Below are 20,680 nucleotides of genomic sequence, written 5' to 3'. Positions count from 1 at the left end.
CTTGCAAAAGTGGACAAAAGAAAAGCCCCTACCCCATGCTCATATGAGCACACAGTTCACATTCAGAAAAGAAGGCTGTGTACAAACCATACTTAAATCACCTTTCCTCCACCCAAAGAATCCTGAGAACTGTAGTTTGCTAAGGCTACTGGGAGTGGTAGCTCTGTGAGGGTTCCCTGAATCCTTGGGATGTGCTTTGAATGTGCTTTAAAGACACTGTGTGTATGTAGCAGAAGACATCCAAGCACTTTTTTGCCAGGGAAGGGGATAGCCATACCCCTAAGAGTTTGCACCCAGCCTTGAACCTGTTTGTTGCTCAGATGCTATGTCATTGTCGTGAGGCCATGCGCGCGCAGCTACTCTGCTATCAAACACTTGCAATAAGGAACTCCACTGGTGCTTTTAGCTAGGCACCAGAGTTCTAGCCCCAGGCCGGGAGTTCCATGAGAGAAAGGAGCTGAGCAGTCCTATTTCGCTTGCCTCTGACACACCCCAGACCCCTTTCGAATCTGTTCAGTGGCTTGGAAGAATTCCCCAAGTGGTGTGGGATTAGTTAGGGCCTGCAATGGCATTGCTTGTTACCCATTTCCTGCCACAATCACCTTTCTTTTTTGCTTTGTGGCAGGAGCGGTGGGGCTGGCTTAAAAAACACCACTTTTGAATGCAAACAGCTTAGCAAAGCGAGACAAGTTATCTTGGCACCTGAAGGAGAAAATCCCCATAAGCAGTGGAGGCTGGTCCAATAGGGTGAATGGAGCACTGGGCTGCAGCCAATCCCCACCTGCTCACTGTCTTGCTTACAACCGGTCCAGGGGACAAAACTGCCTGTCAGCTTCCTCCTTCTTAGTCTTAACGGGGTTTCCCTTGCAGAACAAAGCAGGGCGGATGATGGGGGGTTTGCTGACTCTGCCTGTTATTGGCTCTGGCTCCACCGATTGCTGGGCCTCCTTCCTGTCTGCCCCACCAATTCCAATGGGAACCAGCCAGCACTGCTCAGAAAAGCTTATCACTGGCAACAAAAAAATACAATTTTACCTTTCGGGGTTGTACTTATCGCCAACAACCTGTTTGCAAATTAAACCCACCTCTGGTAGTGCCTAGTGCAGGGGTCTGCAACCCGCGGCTCTGGAGCCGCATGTGGCTCTTTTACACCTTTGCCGTGGCTCCGGGGCTCCGGGGCGGATACGCCCGTCCACTTCTCCAGGTGGCCAGTGGCAGTGGCCGCCCTCCAGCTGGCCGGCGGCCCGCCCTCTGGAGGCTGAGGGCGCTGCTGCTGTGCTGCTCTGCTCATGCGTCGTGCCTCGTTTCTGCCAGCGCAGGCGCAGCAGCAGACAGCAGCAGTTTCCCTCCGGAGGTGTGGCTGCTGCTGCTGGTGTGGAGCTGCTGCTGGCTGCTGCGTTGAGGCGACGATGAGGTAGGCAGCTGCGGGCTGGGCCAGGGGCGGCGGGTGGTGGGTGAGGGCGAGGGGGGAAGCCCTCTTTTTAAAAATGGTCGAGGAAGCGGCGCCTGTTTCCCTGCCGCTGCCTCCTTCGCTCCTGGTTCCGCTCGCAGCCTCAGACCATGCTCTCGCGGGCGCGCGTCTCTCTCCGCCCCGGAGCAAGGCCGGGACGCCCCAAAAGGTTGCAGTTTTTCCTCTGTCCTGAGTGTGTGTTAGGGGAGCCTTGACAAAGCACCTGTTGGCGTGGAAGAGAGGAGTCCTAACTTGGATCTGTGTTCATGTGCAAAATCTATCGCCATTGTCATTAAGGGGGCAGGGAACTCCCCTAAAAAGGTTTGAACACTATGAACTACTACAGCCACCTGTATGCAAGTCAGCACAAACATCACAGGCTTCTCTGGTGCAATTCTGTGCTTTATTTAGCAAGAGAGGAGGTTGGAAGAGGTGAGCATAGCCTCTGGTCTGGAATATTAAGGGTAAAAGACATGGGACAAACATTTAACACAAGTGTGCAGTTCAGGACCTGGTAGTGGTCCCCAGGGTGGATAAAATGAATGATTTTTAAAAAAAAATTAAATGAGATTTTTTTATTTAAATCGGATTTTTTAATATTTAAATCAGATTTTTAAAAATAAAATGCAGTGTTATATTTGTTTTAAATGTCGCAATGGTTTTGCGGCTCCCAGTTTGTTTTTTTCCTTCGGAAACGGGTCCAAGTGGCTCTTTTTGTCTTAAAGGTTGCAGACCCCTGGCCTAGTGTCTTAGTAATGATGACACTGCAGTGGCTGTCACTATTAGAGAGGCCTGCACAGTAGTAGTGGCAACCTGATTAGGGCAGCAAATGACTTTTATTTACATTCTCCTTCTCTCTCCTAGTCTCAGACGTGCTCAAGTACATCCTGACAGCCCTGTCAAATGATGGATTCAGAGCCAATGAACAGATGTTGGAGGGAGTTGCAGAGGAGGGGAGGGAAACTGGCAAACCTGATGCCTACCCTTACAACGGGGCTTAGATTCTGTTACCTTAGTGATTTGAATAGAGGCTGGCAGCTTTTGCAGGAATGTTCTAAGGAGGATTGTTGCCACTTTCTCCTCTTCCCCACATCCTAACCTGGATCCTGTGCCTTTAACAGCAACCTGACATGCAGAAATTTAGCAGCTGAGGATTTTGTGGTTTGGAGATAGTGTGTGGGAGAGGGGGGGGAGAGAGAGAGAGACTTTCCCTGTTACATTTCTGTGCATCAAAAAGTGGCATTCAGTGCAGAAGAGCAAAACCATTTAAAAAGTTTGATAATTCAATTTGTATGCTGCTTTCCCACAAGATATTAGTCAAAGTGGCTCAAGGTGTTATCAAAGATTAGCAAGAATTTTCACAAGTAAGAATAGCCAATAATTATATTGCATCATTAATATGACCTTGGAGAGTTGTGATGGGTGTGTATGTATGTGCATGTGTGGCTGAAAAGGTGTTTTTTGTCTTGTTTTTATGGGATGGCATTCAATTTCGTTGCACTTGTACAACGTTGTACTTGTACTTGTACAATGACAATAAAGAAATCTTATCTTATCTTAAGCAAATGAATCATAAAAATATCCTACCTCCAAATATTAGGATCTAATGGTCACAAGGAGAATTGGAAGCCAGGGTCAACTTTAAGACAGTGCCCAGAAAAGAAGCAGGAGCAATTAGCTTATGAACTCTGCTCTTCCTTAATAACTCCAACCCTATGCCCAAAGAACTTCCTTCCTGCCCCCAATGTTTCCCTTGCTCACAACTTCTCACAACCGTCCCATGCCCAAAGGTATAGCAGTCCAGGCACACAATCTGCTGCCAGCTGCTTCCCCTACTGTGCGTTCCATCCATGACACTGAGGCTGCCTTCAGAAGGGAAGGGGAGATTTCTCCAGGGCCCTCCACTGTAGCTGACCCTTCGCTGTGCCTTGCAGATGAGCTGACATGCAGCGCCAAGCTGACGGTCTTGCCCTCGCAGCAGCCACTCTTCACCCGCAAGCTGGAGGCCGTGGCTGTGGTGGAGGGGCGGATGGCACGGTTCGACTGCAAGATCAGCGGCAAACCCACACCAGTTGTCACCTGGACACGCTTCGGTAATAGCCTCCATCTCCCAGTACAGGAGGCTCTGGGTAACAGGGAATTCAAAAATCAGTTTTTTTCTGGGGCTGGGAGGACAATCGAGTGTGGGATCGGTGCCTAGCTATTCATGGTGGCCTTGATGTTGCAGAGAGATCAGGCTGCAGGGTCAAGCTGCTCCCCCCCCCTTTCCTTTTTTGAAACCATGACAATTGGGGGGAGGGGGCAGGGGCAGACCATCAATAAGCTTCTTGAACTAAAACCAGCACATTTGATTACGGTCAAATGTGTTCACCTAAGGACTGGGCACAGAGTCCCTACCTCTCAGTATCTATGGGGTTGCAACCATGTACATGCCTCTGTAGCATTCCCTTCACCGTCTTGTTGGAGTGTCCACAGTTCTCAAGTGCACAGCAGGCCTTTCTGCATACTCTGTTTCCAGCTATGAACTCGGCCGCTGCTCTGGATGACAAAGTTGATCTACAAGTTTTTATTCAGGATCCTGAGCTGTGCTGGATGCCGCCCTCTTCTTCAGACTGGGAGCCGGTTGCTGGCAAAAGAGCCCTCCCACATTTGTTGCAAGACTAGCATGTGTAGTGCAGTGTGGCCTACCTACGCCGTGTCATAAATTTCAATATACTGTAGCTACTCTTCTGGGGTGGCGCAGGGCAAGGCCTCTCCCCCTCTATTTCCGTTCCCTATTGTGGCCCAAGGGGTAGAGGGATGCCACCTCACCATTCCAGTCCCTAAACCAGTGGAAGGCTTGGTTTCGTTCAGGATAAAACCTGCCTGGGTTCCTCTTGCTTTTGGACTGGGGCTCTGACTGCGATGTGTCTGATGCAGGCCAGCCTGTGCAAGAGGGGGAAACCATGCGCTTGCAGCGGGACGGCGGGCTGTACTCGCTGCTCCTCCTGCACGTGAGCTCCGAGGACGAGGGCCAGTACGGAGTGAGCGCCAGCAACAAACATGGCCGAGCCGAGTGCACCGCTGAGCTGTACGTGGAGGAGCCAAGACCAGCAACCAGCTCTCAGATGTGAGTATGAGGAGAAAGGAAGAGCTGGATGCTAGGACATCCCATTAATTCAGGGGCAGGGAACCTTTTTCATCTCAAGGACCACATTACCACATGGATAACCTTTCAAGGGGTGAAAGGTTCCATGGGTGGTTGGTAACCTTTCTACGGTAGGCTTCGTTTCAGCCACAGAAAAGTCAGAGGGTGCTCTCTCTCTTTCTCTCATCTGCACCCCCAAACACACACCTTTCTCCACCCTCTCTCCAGGCAAGCAAGGGACATTTCTACAGTTCAGGGACATATTCCAGTCAGGGGGGAAAGCACTTGGGGCCTGAGGAGTGGGGTGGTAGTAGTTTGGGGAGAGACCCAAGGGCCAGGTAGAGAACCTGGAGGGCCACATTTGGACCCTGGGCCTGGGGTTCCCTACCACTTGCCTTAGGTGATGGGTCACAGTCAGTTGTGGGCATTTTAATATTTCTTACAGCCAATGTTCTGGCACCAGCTATCTTCCTGTGCTAATTTGCATATGCAAATGTACCCATGGCCTCCTAATTCGGCTTGCACTGTGCCCTGGCACTGCATCTTTTTTTGCGGGGAGGGCACATTTAAGGCCTGGGTCATTTTTAAACCCTCCTGACCAATGGATAAATGCTGTTTGTTTTCTTTGGCTTTTGACTACACAGTATGGCTTCTCTCCACCCCCAAGTTCCATATTAATGTTAGGCAATAAACAGCTAGAAGTTGTTTGTCTACGATATTAACTTCTGTGTTTCAAATGCATTGCCTTACTGACATTGTTATATGAGTGGTGATAGCTGCTCCCCACCCGGGCCTCGCAATCCTAATATGAGGGGGAAACTCCTCAACCTGGGAGTAATTCTGTATTCATGAGAACCAGACCCAGCCTCTGTTCTCACTGACCCAAGTTCACAGGCAGCTCCCTGGAATGCAGGCCCGTCACAGCCTGGCTCTTTGCCCAAACCAGAGTGGCCCTCAAACGGTCACTCTCAGAGGGCTCTTGCCGTTTTCTTGTGAGAATCAGCTTTGCCTGTGGCCTTCCCAGTCTTTCTCAACATACTCTGCTCCTGTTATCCTGTTCCAGGTCTTATAAGCGCACATGCTCTTTCAGAGCACAAATCCTTTGATGCATCAGCAACTATAATTAGCATGCTTAAAACGAGGGACATTAGCCAGACAAAATAGAGGCATTTTATATTAAGGCCAATTGAACCGATTACATGTAATATAAAAAAGGACCGGGAGAGTCAATCTGTTGTAGTAGAACAGCAGATATCCCTGGCACTGCATGCAAACAGGCAGTTATCTGGTTAGTCCAGGGCAATGAAAAGCATTATCCCTCCCCAGAGCCAAGCAGTTGGGTTGATTGCAAAGACATCTCAACTTTAGTTAAAGGCAAATGTTTTCCCATTCCTCTTTAAGCGTGGACAAAACCCTGAAGCGATTGAACTGGGTTGGGTTCAGTATATTATTACCCAGTTTATTACCCAATATATTACCCATTTCATACAACCAGCAGATTTTCCTATGGGTATCAAAAACTGCTCCAAGAAAGTATGGAGTTTCCTGCCTTATACACCTACAGTTTTCTGTTTGTGAAGCAGGAGGAAATATATTCGCCAGCTGCTTTTGCCTGGTTGATTTCTCTTGGCATGGTTAATTATTTCTGTATAGTCACTATCAAACTCAAGTGGTTAGAGATCCACATTTCCCAGCCACACACTGGATGATATTGATCTGTTATTTCCCCCTGCAATCACTCCATAATCCACATTTGTTTCATACTTCCGCAGCTCCTTTGGGATCACTTGATCTCCCTTCTGTTACAATGGAAGCACTTCCCAATCCTCATTTGCCTGCTGCTTGTTTTCCGTGGGGAATGTTTGCAAGAAATTCCCCTATGGCTTTTCTCCATGCCTGCATCTGTGAAACCTGATCATGGCTCGCCTGCAGAGATGGCTTCTCCTGTTCCAATAGGATACCTCTGACTTATCATATCTGTGGCTGTGATCCTTTGTGAGATGTGGCTGTAGAGTCCCATGAGCAGGGCAGCCCTGCGTCTGGGCTGGCTGCTTCGATTGAGACCTCTCTTTCCTCCCTCTTTTTGGCTTTGCAGCTCCAAGCTGGAGAAGATGCCCTCTATCCCTGAGGAGCCGGAACAAGGGGAGAGCGAAGTGGAGCGCTTCACCATGCCTGACTTTCTGCGGCCGCTGCATGACTTGGACGTGGTGGAATCCAAGGAGGCTGTGCTCGAGTGCCAAGTGGCTGGGCTGCCCTACCCAGCCATCACCTGGTTCCACAAGGGCCGACGCATCGAGAGCACTGATGATCGCAGGATGATGCAGTGTAGGCTTCTCCCCATGCATTTCCCCCACGCTCCTAAGGGAGCTGCCACATGAAACAGGGCCAGATCCAGAGCAGGGAGGCCTTGGACAAGGCAGCCACTGTGCACTGCCACCACCTCTTCCTTCCTCCTAGTTGTTGCAGTGTTTGTAATTTATCTCATCTGTGAGCTGCTTTGCACAAGAAACAGGGCCCTTCCAGAGGTGGAGGATAAGTGGCTATGTGAGCAGCTTCTTTTTTCTTTCTTTCTTGCCACAATTGTTCCTTTGTTCAGCTCTGGACCAGAGGAAGGTGGCTGTGGCAAGGAGGCAAAGGGGAAGGGGCCTGAGTCTCTTGGCAGTGGGACCTCTGCAGAGCCACAGGTCCCAGCGGATGCCCAACTGTGCCAACCTCTGACACTGGCCTTGATATAGAAGCACCAGCTGGAGCTGGGGGGCAATTTGCTGAGCCCTTTCCAGCGAAAATAAGGCAGGGTTGAGCCAAAACATACTGGTGCTTGAAGTGGGAAACCGGATGATTCCCCCTCTCTTCACAAATTAACATGAGAAGGATCTGCTGGGAAGTTCCCCACCTCAGGCCTCACAGGAGCTGTGCTGTGTCTTGCACAGTTTCCTGTGATATGCATAACTGTGTCCAGGTTAGTTCAGATCTCTTTGTCTCCTGTTCTCCTCCTCTGAATGGCACTCAAAACCTACTAGCTGGTGAAAGGTCACTGGGACCACAATAGCTGGGTGTCATTGCCTCTGCGTCACACTGGCTCTGGCCCCTCCTGCCTGTGCCCATCACACCAGTAGGGCAGCATGTCCTTACCCCAGCAGCACCTGCAGGATTCTACCTGCCCCCCCCCACACACATTGCTACACCTCCTCTCCCCATATCTCTAATATCATTTCCCTAGCAAGCATGTCAGAATCTGAGTGCTTTGGCTCCTTTGTACAAAGATTGTGACGTATTCTCTGTTCCCTCCCACTGTCCATTGCAGTCAAGGATGTGCATCGCTTGGTCTTCATCTCTGTCAGTCACGCCCACGCCGGGGTCTATAAAAGTGTCATTGCCAACAAACTGGGCAAAGCCACCTGCTATGCTCACCTCTATGTCACAGGTAAGGATGGGGAAACAGTGGGAGGAGCTCCTGTTCGGCATCAGCACCCCAGGAGATGCTTTGCCTGGGCTCAGGGATGGCAAACCTTGGGCCTGAAGGCTGACTATGACCCTCTAGACCTCGCCGTCCAGCCCTTGGGACACTTCCCATGCCACAACGCTCACTTGCCCTGCTCCACACCCTCAAGTGCCTTTGCATGGCTGGAATGTGTACTTGAAGTGTAACAATGCCTGTCACTTGCCTGGAGTTGTGAGGGTGGGTTGGTGTAGAAAGTTCTGACTTTTGCATGGCTGGAACACAGCCTATTTGACAAAGGTAAGAGCCACATCTGTTGATCTGTCACTTTTGACTCTGGTCCTGCTCTCCTGCCTCTGGCCATGCCCATTGCAGGCATGCAGCTCCACACATCTTCTCAGTGCTAGTGTGGAATGCCCCTCTGTAATATTTTGGATCATTCTCTCCCAGGATGACAAATGTGAAGTCTGAGGGCCTGATTCCAGTCTTAATTGGTCATGGAGCTATCTTCTGGTGGAGCAAGAAAGTCAGCTATAGAGTGCTTCAGATGTCTTTCAGCTCTCTGTTGTTTGAACCTTTAACATGTGGGAGACCACATGGTATCACTGAGTCCTGGAACTCACTCTAGAAAGAGTGACTTAGGCACCTGCTAATTAAAAACATAGACTAGTACCCAAGCCTCAGAATCCCCTAGGGAGGGGGCAAAGGTGATCCTGATCAGAAAGCAGAGCATACTGTCTGTGTACACGCAATATCCCTGCTCCTCAAAGAGTTCTGGGTACTACAGTTTACCCCTCACTTTGTTTTAATTCTCGGCAACCCTTAACAAACTACAGGGCCCAGAATTCTTTGAGGGAATTAACATGCTTCAAATGTGCTTTAAAGGAACATTGTGTACATAGCCTCTGTCTCCTCATCTTTCCCTGTGTTCTTGATGGGTCCTCACCCACCTCCATGCTTGTCTTTTACAGATGTGGTGCCCACACCCCCTGATGGCCCACCGGCCATAGCTGCTGTCACTGGCCGAGCAGTCACACTGAAATGGAACAAGCCCAAGTGGCTGGATTCTGCTATTGGTAAGCAAGGCCAGGAAGGCAAGTGGCAGTGTACTGGCAGCTGGGTGGAGAAGAAGCTGGGCTGTGAAGAAAAAGCTGCTTGAGGTGCCAATTGGGAGAATTTGGTGTCAGATGCAGGAGCTGGTGTCCCAGTCTCTCCTGCTGTAGGGCAAATGCATCTTAGAGGGCAGGCCATTTCACATAACTGGATTCCTCTGCTAGGCAGCCTGGCAGTTGTCACTGGGCAGGTGGGTGTACAATCTGGTGCTGCAATTGCAAGAGAGGCCCCCGCTCTTGCTGACAGCTGCCATTGATGTGTTGTACAGCCCACTCTCTCCGCGTGCTGCTGGCAGGCAAAGGGGGCATTACACATTTGCATACACCGACTAGAAAATGCAATCACATTAGTACTGGTGGGTTGTTGTTAGGGGTGTATCTGCTTCTCTCTCTCTCTCTCTCTCTCTCTCTCTCTCTCTCACACACACACACACACACACACATATAAACACACACATCCCACACATACAAAGCTGCACCTCAGAAAAGCTGCATTTTGCAAATTACCGGTAAGCCAATTTGCACATTTGCTGTTATTTTGTATACTTTATGGTATACAAAATATGTGCAGGCCGATAAAACAGTTTACCACAAATCACATTTCAGGTGGTGTTACTCACACACTTCCAAGCATATCCTTCTTAGCCCATAAGGACTAGAAACTTATTTTGTTGTTTTGCTTCTGTTGTTGCTGACCAAAAGCTGTTATTCATGTGAACCTAAAGGGCGTCAATTAGCTATAAGGGGGAGAAGCCATCCAGAGGGTGAGTATTCTCCAGTTTTCCCAATAGCCTGTCATACCATATCCTTGTGACTTACAGGCAGGTCCTTGCCTCCCCACTACTGTAGTATTGAGTGGGGGTGGCATACAAGCATAGCACAAAGTCCTAACTCTGGACAAATGATGCATAGCCTCACTAGCTTTCTGCTGGAAGTTCTCTTCTTCTGTTCTCAGACCCTGCAGCTGTGACTTACACCATCCAGCAGCAGGTCCTGGGTAGCAGCCACTGGACTGTGATTGCCACTGGGGTGCGTGACATCAGCTACACCGTCCTGGCTCTGAAGAAGGGCACCCGGTACATGTTCCGTGTACTCACAGCTACAGCCAAGGCTAATAGCAAGCCCTCTCCACCCACTGAGGCTGTGCAGCTCCTTGATCGTGGTAAGGCAGCATCAAAGCAGGGAAAGGGGAAGAGGACAGGCGGCGGGGGTGGGGTGGGGGGTAACTAGGAGGAGAAAAATGGAAAAGAAGCTGAAACTATGGTAGTCTCCTCACACACACACACCCCACGCTGGAGTGATGATGCCTGAGGGCAAATGAGATTTTCCCAGTCTCAGTCTGATGCTCTGATGGTTAAACAAGAAGCATATTTAGATAGAATCAGAAGCAAATAGCCAAAGGCCCATAACAAAACAGAAGGAAAGGTTGTATTTCTTTTTGCTCCTTTCTAGTCTTATAATTAGGCTGCAGGGTTTACTCGGTTTCCAATCCTAAAGATAAAGATTCTGATATAATCAATGTCATGGTTTCTCCAGAGCCCATGGCAGAAAGCCATAAATGCTTTTTCCCTTCGGAGAACTGCTTGCCACCTCCAGCATCTTTGAAGTAGCTCCTCTGTTGAAGTGGAGTTGCTGAATCCTGTGCTTGGCATGTTCTCTATACACATTGAAAGTCGCACGTAAGAACTGTTAGAAGTGGGTTTCCCCCTTGCGGCCAAGACTCCATATTAGAGCACTTTTGGCATAATGCTTATTCTGGGCTAGAGGAGATTCGGCTCAGGACTCAGTCTCTGGGTACAAGAAATTAGGAATTATGCAGGAATGGCCTCTGGAATGTGAACCCCCAAAGTCAGGATTCCCGTTTGATGTGTCAAAGCACAAATCTAACCTAGCTAGCTGAGAACTTGGATATCTTTCCACCCCCCTACATACTGATGGTCCAGGGTGGGGAACCTATGTCCCCTCCAGAAGTTGGCCTCCACTCCCAGCAGTCGCAGCCAGCATTGCCAGTGGTGAGGGATTATGGGAGTTGTGGTCTAGCATCTAGCAACCTTTGGAGGACCACAGGTTCCTCATTCCCTAACTACAACAGCAAACTGACCTCCTTGTGTTGCCTGCTATGGTGGCTGTGCTTTGCAGGGCCTTACCTAGCGGAGGCCCCCATGATCCTGGACAAGCCGGATGTGGTGTATGCGGTGGAGGGGCAGCCGGCCTGCATCACTGTAACCCTCAACCATGTAGAGGTTGCTGTCACCTGGAGAAGGTAGGGAAACTCCCAAGTCACACTTCTATAGATCTGGGATGAGAACAGCTGCCTTGTATCTTTGGGAAAGGGAGGAGGAGGGTCAAAGGGAAAGAAAAAATAAACGAAGGAGGGACTTTTCCTAAGAGTGGCCTGCAAAGAAGGTGTTTGGCTTTTGCTGTGTTTTATTTCAGTGCTTGTTTATAGCCTGCCCTAGTCTCCAGGCTCAAGGTGAGGTAGAATAATTTCACCAGAAAATCTGATGTCGCTGAAGGACTCACAATTTAAAGGCCATTTTGTCCTTAGCTTGGAGGGCAAGCCTGGGTTTGCCATCAAATGTTGCACTCAGCAATGGCAAATCGTGACCCCTTTGGTGAGTCCACCTGTCTGATACAGGTCTTTGCAGTGGAGGCTGGTCCATTAGGAGAATAGGATGCTGCCCCACAATCCCAGATTGCCCTCAACCCCAGCCCCTACTTGCCTGCCTTTGTAGTTACAAACAGTCCAGGAGATGGTACTGGCTCTCAGCTTCTTCCTCCTTAAGCCTTTTTAACAGAAAGGATGGGTACCAAACTGGGATTAGTTAGCTATGTCTGCCATTGCCTCTGGCTCCACCCACAGTTCGGGCTCCCTGCTTTCTCCCCTAACAATACCCTAATGGGTCTCTGCAAACACCTGTGCGTCTCATGTTCCCACTTTCAGATGTATGGCCGAAATATCTTAGGTGGACGCCAAGGATGAAATTTTCACAACTTAAGCAACCTACGACACTGAGTGGGTTATACAGTACAGTGCTTGGCTGAACATTCATTCTCACCATCTTTTAATTTATTGGAATATGCATGAAAAGGAATTATAACACATTTTTTATATTGTATAACTTTAGTTTCAGGTGTGACTCAACAGCTCCTCATGCTGCTAATGTTTATGTTTCAAATTAATCAAAAGAGCTGTGTTATGAGTCACCCCCATGAAATATGTCGTGCTTCTCATCAGGAGCTCGGTGTTAAGATTCTGAACAGAAGCAAGAGCTGTGCTCTTAATTGCTGTGGAACTTGGATTTGGTATGAAGCCACAGAGGCAGTTGGCGAGGCAAGGTGACAAGGAACTGCTAGTGGTGAAAGGGGTGCGACAGAGGTGGCTCCCTTATGCCAAGTCAGACCAACAATCCATCTGGTTCAGTGTTGTGTATACTGCCTGGTTGTGGATCTGACAGAGAACATTCCCAGCCCTACCTGGATACACCAGGGAATGAACCTGGGACCTTCTGTATGCCAAGCAGATGCTCTACCACGGAACTATGTCTCTTCTCCAAAGTAGTAGGATTTATAAGGTGGTCTTCTACTAACTCCCATTGTGCAAGTGGAAATCCTTGAGCTGTTAGTAGAATACCACCATGGGTCCCACCACTTTGGGGAAGAGACATAGTTCAGTGGTAGAACACCTGCTTGGCATGCAGAAGGTGCCAGCCTGGGGCAACCCCTAGAACAGATTTAAGGGTTTGTGTGCAGGGGAAAAGTCTTTTTGTACTAGCAGTAATCCTTGTGCTGCTAGCAGGAGCCTGACTTAGCGCTATGTTGAATACAACCCTGAGCCTCCCATCCCATGCTCATCTTCTGCCTTGTCCCTGCCAGGTCCAGCGTGGTGCTGAAGGACAGCGATGCCAGCTGGGAGATGAGCATGCCTGATGATGACCAGCACGCCTTGCGATTCTTCCGGGTGGGCAGGGGGGATGTGGGGGAAATGACCTGCGAGGTGAGCAACCAGCATGGATATGACCACTGCTTCATCAGCTTGGAGTTGGCAGGTATGGGATGCCCAGAACCCCTGACATGCTCCAACTTCATCCCCAGTCTTGGCTTTCGGCAGTGTCTCCGCTGACGACTATGCCTCACCTATTGGGATAGAACTTGCCTTTAAGCTCTTCCCAGAATCTGGAAGCAGACTTAGGGCTCACCCAAGCCACAGCCAGACTTAGGGCTCACCCAAGCCACAGCCAAGGGGCAGCAGTCTGCTCTCAGTCCTAGGCTTTCACATAACCTGGATATCACAAGGCCAGAGGAGAAGGTCTTCCCCAGAGGGAGGGAGGCAGCAAGACAGGCAGCTTCTTTTGTGATCTAAGCTGGGAAATTATTTATTTTGGGGTCACTTAGGGAGGGGAGGGGATCTTCCCTTGCTTCAACAGATTGTGTGTTTCTGTCCCCAGAGGCACCCCGCTTTGAATCAATTATGGAAGACATTGATGTTGGGGTGGGCGAGACGCCACAGTTTTCTGTGGTGGTGGAGGGCAAACCCCTCCCGGACATCATGTGGTACAAGGTGAGTGTGGGTCTTGGTCTTGGGGAGGCTACCTGTGACTGAAGGATGTTCCTAAGCTTCAGTGTATGCATCTACTGTGTCCACCCTAATCAGTGGCTCTCAGTTTTAACTCCTAGGGCCCATGATATATCAGCCATGGCCTTCTCCTCAGTGGAGCAGATTCCCCTAAATCCTAACCAACTCAAGGGCTTCTTGGCCTGACATGAGATAGTCAGGAGTCTCTGAGTGGCTAGGTGCTTGGAAGCAGGGCATGTGCCTTCTGTCCTTTCATGTGAATAGCCAAGGCCCAATGGTGTGGAATTAAGGCCTGCCTAATATTCTCTTTCCCTGCATCTTGAATCATACAACTAAGTAGAGACACTTGGGTTTGTTCAGAAAGAGAATCAATTGAGGAAAGGGCCTTGGACAGGGAGTCTCAAAGAGAAGCTCAATCCTCTTACAGTTTCCTGAAGAAAACTGGGCCTGTAATAGCACACTAAGAAAAACCATAAAGGAGATTTCCTCAACCTGTGCTTAGGGATGATGGGAGTTGTAGTCCAAGAACATCTGGAGGGCAACAGGTTGGGGAAGCCTGCCACATGAAATGGTTCCGCCTACCTGATGTTTGCAAGTGGCTTGTCTCAATGAAACATCCCCAATAGGATGAGGTGCTCCTGACGGAAAGCAACCACCTGAGCTTTGTGTATGAGGAGAGCGAATGCTCGCTAGTTGTGCTGAACACCACAGAGCAGGACAGTGGGGTCTACACGTGCATCGCCCGCAACCTGGCTGGAGAAGTGTCTTGCAAGGCCGAGCTGGTCGTCCGTGCAGGTACGTGATATCGTGCTAGTCATAATATTGTACCAGTGTTGGCCGATGGGATAAGAGTCAGCTCTATATGAGGATGTTGAAGCTTCCCAGGTGAATGTCAAAGGGGGACAGGAGGAGTCATGGTCTTGTGCTGTTTATGCTTCCCCCCCCCTCTAAATACCCCTGATCTATCACTGCTGCTCCCACTGTTGCTGTCTCTAGCTGTGCCGGATGCTGACGCCGCACGAGCAGAAGAAGCTGCACACACAGCTCGTCGCCTGGCCGAATATTACGATGTCCACGAGGAGATTGGCAGGTGAGGGAGTCCTCAGTTAGAGAAGAGGAGGGAGATAAGGCAGGTTGTATTGGGCCTTCCTCTTGGTGTGAGGTGGCTCAGGCTTGAAGGCTACTTAAAAAGGAATGGGAAACCTGTGACTATGGAGATGCTGTTGGGCTCCATCAGTCCCAGTCAGTGATGGAAACTGTAAGTCAGTCACCCTGACATGCAAAGGAACGGATGCACTTCTTGGCCACAGGAGTTTTGTTGGACTTACAAACACAGGTCCACCCATGGGTTGACCAGGTCTGTACCCCCTGGTGTACAGTTTGCTGATCCCTGGGGCAGTTGTCAGAAGCTCACACAGTAAGGCAGTGGCAGCATCTTGCTGCTTTTCCACCTTTGCTCACATATGGGGATTTAATCTGAATCGATTCTTCCTGTGGGGAGGCGGGCAATTACCTCTCACTCCCAAGCACATGGAAGGACGCAGCAGACACCTGCCTGTACTACCACCATGTCCCTGAACTGTGGCGAAGCCTCCCGGCTTCCAGAACACACTGCTGGTGATAGTGGCACAGCCTCACGAAAGCTCATACCAAGAACAAACTTAGTTGGTCTCTAGGGTGCTACTGGAAGGAATTCTTCTATTTTTTATTTTGTTTCAACCCTGGGAGTTTGCCCTGGGATTAGAGCCTTTCACCGAGGCTTCTCACGTTGCTTTGGTAAAAGCCGATGCTTTACCAGCATTTAATTGATATATTAATTGGAGGCCTCTCCCTTCAGGTTTAGAACAAGTTTTCTAGAGAGGACTAGAAAACAGAAGGGGCTGGGCCTGTTCTCTTGAGAACGCGCTTTGCTTCTCCATCACTCCTCCATCCTCACAGGAGAAGTCACTCTGCCGTGCCCTCCGACCTCTTTCCTTGAGCAGCTGGGCCAAGGTCAAAACAGGATGACCATAACTCGGCAAAACAAGGGGAAGAGCAAGGAATGGGTCTGGGTGGTGCCTCATGATGACCTGTGCTGTTCCTCAGGGGAGCCTTCTCGTACGTGCGGCGAGTGACCCAGAAGAGTTCCGGTTTGGCCTTTGCCGCCAAGTTCATCCCGTGCCGCGCCAAAGCTAAGAAATCAGCGCGCCGTGAGCTTGGCATCATAGCTCAGCTGGACCACGAACGCATTGTCTACTTCCATGATGCCTTTGAGAAGAGGAATGCCATCATCATTGTCATGGAGTTGTATCCTCCATTTGGGAGATCTGGTGGTGGTTGGGAGACCCAGTATCTGGGGCAGTAGGCCATTATATATATATATATATATATATATATATATATATATATATATATATATATATATATTATTTTTTGGTAATGGTTATGAGGGACTCCTAGGTGGACACTGCTTTTGAGAAGCTGGCAGGGTGGGGCCTCTACTTACATGACATTTCCCTTGACGGACTATACAGCTGCACAGGAGAAGAACTGCTAGAGCGGATTGCAAGGAAGACCTCTGTGAGCGAATCTGAAGTAAGAGCAGGCTGCCGTCATGGGAACAGGCCCTCAGGGCCATTGCCATCACATCTGCATTGTCCTGGAAGGGCTTCATTTCTTAGAAAATGTATTAATGCCCCTTTTTCAGCCTGTATGGCTTTCCTATTAGTTTACATGCAATAAAAAAAAAAAACCCACAGCAAAAGGAAACAACTGTACAGGCAGTGAAGCAGCAGGTAAAGTAAAATCATAGAGTTTGAAAATGATTGAAAAGCAATAGATCTTAAAAAAAAAACCTAGCTAAACCAGGAGGAGGGACAAGGATGAGCAGATTTCCATAGCAATGACAAGTTGGTGATTTGGGCTCCAATCCCGCCTTCTGTGTGTGTCTAATTGGATGTCTCTCTGTTTGACTGTACCTTACTCTGACTGTTGCTGGGTTACTCCCCTGCAGATACGTTGCTACATGCGGCAGGTCCTGGAGGGTGTCAGCTACCTCCACCATCATGGCATCTTGCACCTTGACATTAAGGTGAGTGCACCCTGGTATGTCCCGCTGTGGCCAGCCTTGGCCCTCATCTGTATTCCCTGAGCATTTGGCTCAGCCGGGTTGGGATTCAACTCATCCTTTGTACAGACTGAACTCATAGGCCCCGTCATACATTTAAAGTACTACCATACCACTTTCAACAGTCATGGCTTCCTTCCCGCAAAGAATCCTGGGGAATGTAGTTTGCTAAGGCTGCTCCCCTCACAGAACTATGATTCTTAGAGTAGTTTAACAACCGGTTCTTTTTCTTCTCAAGGAATCTAGTGTGATGCAGCAAAATTATTATTCTCTATTAAATTTATATACCACCCTGTACCCGCAGGTCTCAGGGCAGTTCACAAGATAAAATTACAATATAAAAACACAAGATACATAATCAAAATATCAACAGAAACAGCCGAATAACACATACCCCAACACATAAAAACAGTTAAAAACTGTACTTAAAAAAAAAACCCACACAATTAAAAAGCAGTTTTAAAGAATGTAAACAGTACTCTGATGGGTAGCAGCAGTTCTTTTTTCAGGCCCCACCCTAGGCCTGGTGAAGAGAGGTAGGAGCAGGACCCTCAGACTCTCATCAGGTGTTCCTTCCTGGGTAGCAGTACTTTTGTAGTCTCTCAGGCCCTGCCCTGACAGGGAATGGCTAAGCTAATATGATCTTTGATGCTGTGTAATTAGACTTTGCTCTAGAAATGTGTTGGTGAGAGCTGCTATCCTGTATTGCAGAAACAATTGGAAGGCCCCAGGCTTGTCTCCCTTGCTTTTCAATTGCCTAACATCCTTGGCTTTCCACCAGATCTCCACTGGGCTAATGAATGGGATGCAAGGAGGTTCTGGGGAGCTTATGCAGTAAGAACCAGCTTGGGTAGCCAAAGGTGTCACACTGCCTTGTGAGAACAAAAATTCCAAATAACCCGAGGTTGATGGCAGAACCCCCCTTATAATATATGCTTGTTAAATAGAGAGAGTGATGTTCTCAAGGTACCTGGAATCTATAGTATGTTGTTGTTGTTGTTGTTTGTTGTTTTATACCCTGCCTTTTCCCTGATGGGACTCAAGGTACCTTACAGATTAAAAATAAAAAATAGGAAAACAATCCTTTAAAAAACAACTAAACAATGATAGTATTAAAACTATACACATATATAAAATCTATTAAAACTGCAGTAAGGGTGAGCAGAAGGGGGACTGGGATCTACTAGTAGATTTCTGGGTGACTTGATGTAGATTGGCAAGGATTTCTGACTCCCCAATTGTTTAACAGTGACAGCAACAAAATTATTATTGTCATCATTGATTTATCAATTGCCTTCTGAGCAGCTGTCTCAAGACGATGTGCACTAAAGATAATTGGAAACAGTTCAAAACACAAAAAAGCAAACACATTTAAAACAACTGTATACTGTAGACACTTGTGGTAAAGACCCATTTATCCAGCTGGGAAAGCCTGTCTGAACAAAAATGTCTTCAGTTGTTTCCGGAAAGTGCAGATAATGGGTGCCTGTTGCATCCCTCCCTTAATTATACTGCTGAAATGAAGAAGAAAAAAACATTTTTGGGGTGGGAGGATAACCAGGAGTGGATTTTTGTGTGAAATGATTGTGAGCTCTGTTTTGTTCTCTTTCTCAAAACAAATTATTGGGTCTGGTTCTTTTATTCTGAGAAACACATTTGAGATTTTTAAAGAACTGTACAATAAAACCAAACCAACATGTAAACCAGCACGCATAGTACATAAATGTACAGAATATTATACAGAGAACCCCAAACAAGGGAGAAAAGGAAAGAACGAACACCCCACCCCCTGTCCAGAATGGGAATAACAACAGGAAGAAGACACACCTTGAACACAATCTCACCATTAGGACAATATATCACAAAACAATGAAAGAAAATGGGGGCAGGAGGTATGCACATTCTATGGGACACAATAAGAAATGATGCTGCCCCATCTGTGATATCAGAGAGGTGACCTGGGCTCCCCCACACTGGAAGTATTATAAGAGAAAAAAAGGAACAGGTCACTTTTTATTTCACTTCTGACTGGGTGCTTCCTGCCATACCTGGTTGTGCCACCTCTGGAGGGTAGGTTGTGGTTCACTTTTCCGATCTCCATCCATGCATCCTGGAGGAGATGGGTCATTAGCATGGCACTGAAAATTTTAATGTGACGTGCTGGTACAGTTCTCTGGTTTTGTGCAAATCTAAGGGATCAATAAACACAACACGCTCCTCCATTCAGGAGATTGCTGGAAATAGTTACAAGCATGCATTTTATTGAGGAAGTAGTGGACCTGAAAAGGGGTTGGACACCTTTCTGAAGACCACAGCATAGCTCACTGGTGTGAATAATGCAATGTTGGCTGTAGGGAATCCCCTGGAGAAGGGAATGATTTCTTTAATCTGTGCCTATTGTGGGTGAGTACAGTATATTCTGGCGTATAAGACTACTTTTTAATCCAGGAAAATCTTCTCAAAAGTCGGGGGTCGTCTTATACGCCAGGTGGAAAATCTGTGGTTGAGTATATCTCAAACTCTATATTTTAACTGGAAAAGTTGGGGGTCGTCTTATACGCTCAGTCGTCTTATACGCCGCAATATATGGTATCTGTCACAGTGCTGCACATTTCACTGTTGTGAATTGTTTTTCTTACCTAGCAGCTTTTTCTCAGGGCACCTCCTTAATACCTCTCCACTTTCCTTTCCCACAGCCTGAAAACTTGCTGCTGGCTGAACCCGGCAGCGATCAGGTGCGAATCTGTGACTTCGGCAATGCCCAAGAGCTGATTCCGGATGAGCTGCAGTACTGCAAGTATGGCACCCCCGAATTTGTGGGCCCTGAGATTGTCAGCCAGAGTCCAGTCTCCGGTGTCACCGATGTTTGGTAAACAGATGCACCTGCACAATATGATGTATGTCTGTGCACACACATCCCTGAAATGAGCACCAGAAAGGAGAAATTAAAAGCTAAAGGGGAATTCCTGAGCTTGAGTATTGGGCAATTTCAGGGAGGAGGAATTACTGGAATAGACCCTTGCTTAACCTGTAGCCCAGAAGACTTTTCTGGGATTGTGGGATGCCTATTGGAAGAACAAACTCAATTGGACCTGGGCTTGCCATTGCTGGTTTGCATGGGGCAGAGTCAGCACAGGAGAGGTGTCAGGGTTGCAGCTTGTTTTGCCTTGACTCTTGCAGATTACCCATGCTGTTTCCCCTTAAGAACAGTGCAAAACCCTTTTTTGTGTCTTACTTTGGGAGTGTGAGCATGATGCACTGGCTCATTATTGCCCATTCTACTGTAGTGCATTTGTTTCAACCTTAAGTTGGATCCCGACCTCTTGAAGACCCCTTACAAATCCAAACACTGCAGACCCTAGAATGGCCTGGTGCTCTGGGCTCCCTGATCATGGAGCCATACCGTTTGCTAGCCAGGGGCTAATCTAATCTACCGTATATACCCGAGTATAAGCCGACCCGAATATAAACCGAGGCACCTAATTTTCCTACAAAACCTGGGAAAGCTTATTGACTCAAGTATAAGCCGATTCACCTTTGCCGCTGTGGAGGAGGAGGAGGAGGAACGAGCAGCCCGAAAGCAGTCCTTTGGGCTGCTCCTTCCTCTTCCTCCTTTGCCAAGTTTGCATTTATGCGAGCAGTTCAGGAATGGAACAAGCTGCCTGGGGAGAGTAAAGAACCGCTGTTCTTGTACGCTTCTTAAGGAATGGTTGACTGGGGTGAGCGGACAGCGGCGGCACAAGTGGAGAGAAAGTGGAGTGAGTGCCCGCCTCACTCGTGTATAAGCCGAGGGCAGCTTTTTCAGCGCAAAAAATGTGCTGAAAAACTAGGCTTATACTCAAGTATATACAGTATCTATTGTTACATGCA

The 20,680-nt window shown here is 48.4% G+C and overlaps 1 protein-coding gene across 5 annotated transcripts in view; it reads left to right on the top strand.

The window, feature by feature from the left end:
• The window catches only part of SPEG (striated muscle enriched protein kinase), a 122,043-nt gene that overhangs the window by 78,766 nt on the left and 22,597 nt on the right, over window positions 1-20,680 (top strand). For all 5 annotated transcript variants that reach the window (XM_033160073.1, XM_033160062.1, XM_033160103.1 and 2 more), the window contains 15 exons: window positions 3,385-3,543; window positions 4,370-4,559; window positions 6,673-6,902; window positions 7,882-8,001; window positions 8,988-9,092; window positions 10,084-10,290; window positions 11,268-11,391; window positions 13,005-13,177; window positions 13,577-13,689; window positions 14,331-14,499; window positions 14,701-14,794; window positions 15,790-15,990; window positions 16,218-16,278; window positions 16,697-16,774; window positions 19,507-19,679. In XM_033160073.1, the coding sequence (XP_033015964.1) occupies window positions 3,385-3,543; window positions 4,370-4,559; window positions 6,673-6,902; window positions 7,882-8,001; window positions 8,988-9,092; window positions 10,084-10,290; window positions 11,268-11,391; window positions 13,005-13,177; window positions 13,577-13,689; window positions 14,331-14,499; window positions 14,701-14,794; window positions 15,790-15,990; window positions 16,218-16,278; window positions 16,697-16,774; window positions 19,507-19,679 (2,197 nt within the window). The remainder of the gene's footprint in view (window positions 1-3,384; window positions 3,544-4,369; window positions 4,560-6,672; window positions 6,903-7,881; window positions 8,002-8,987; window positions 9,093-10,083; window positions 10,291-11,267; window positions 11,392-13,004; window positions 13,178-13,576; window positions 13,690-14,330; window positions 14,500-14,700; window positions 14,795-15,789; window positions 15,991-16,217; window positions 16,279-16,696; window positions 16,775-19,506; window positions 19,680-20,680) is intronic.

The sequence above is a fragment of the Lacerta agilis genome, chromosome 1, assembly GCF_009819535.1.
Source record: "Lacerta agilis isolate rLacAgi1 chromosome 1, rLacAgi1.pri, whole genome shotgun sequence".
In the NCBI taxonomy this organism is placed as follows: domain Eukaryota; kingdom Metazoa; phylum Chordata; class Lepidosauria; order Squamata; family Lacertidae; genus Lacerta; species Lacerta agilis.
The sequence above is the reverse complement of the archived record's forward strand: the minus strand, read 5'-3'. Positions and strand labels throughout refer to the sequence as shown.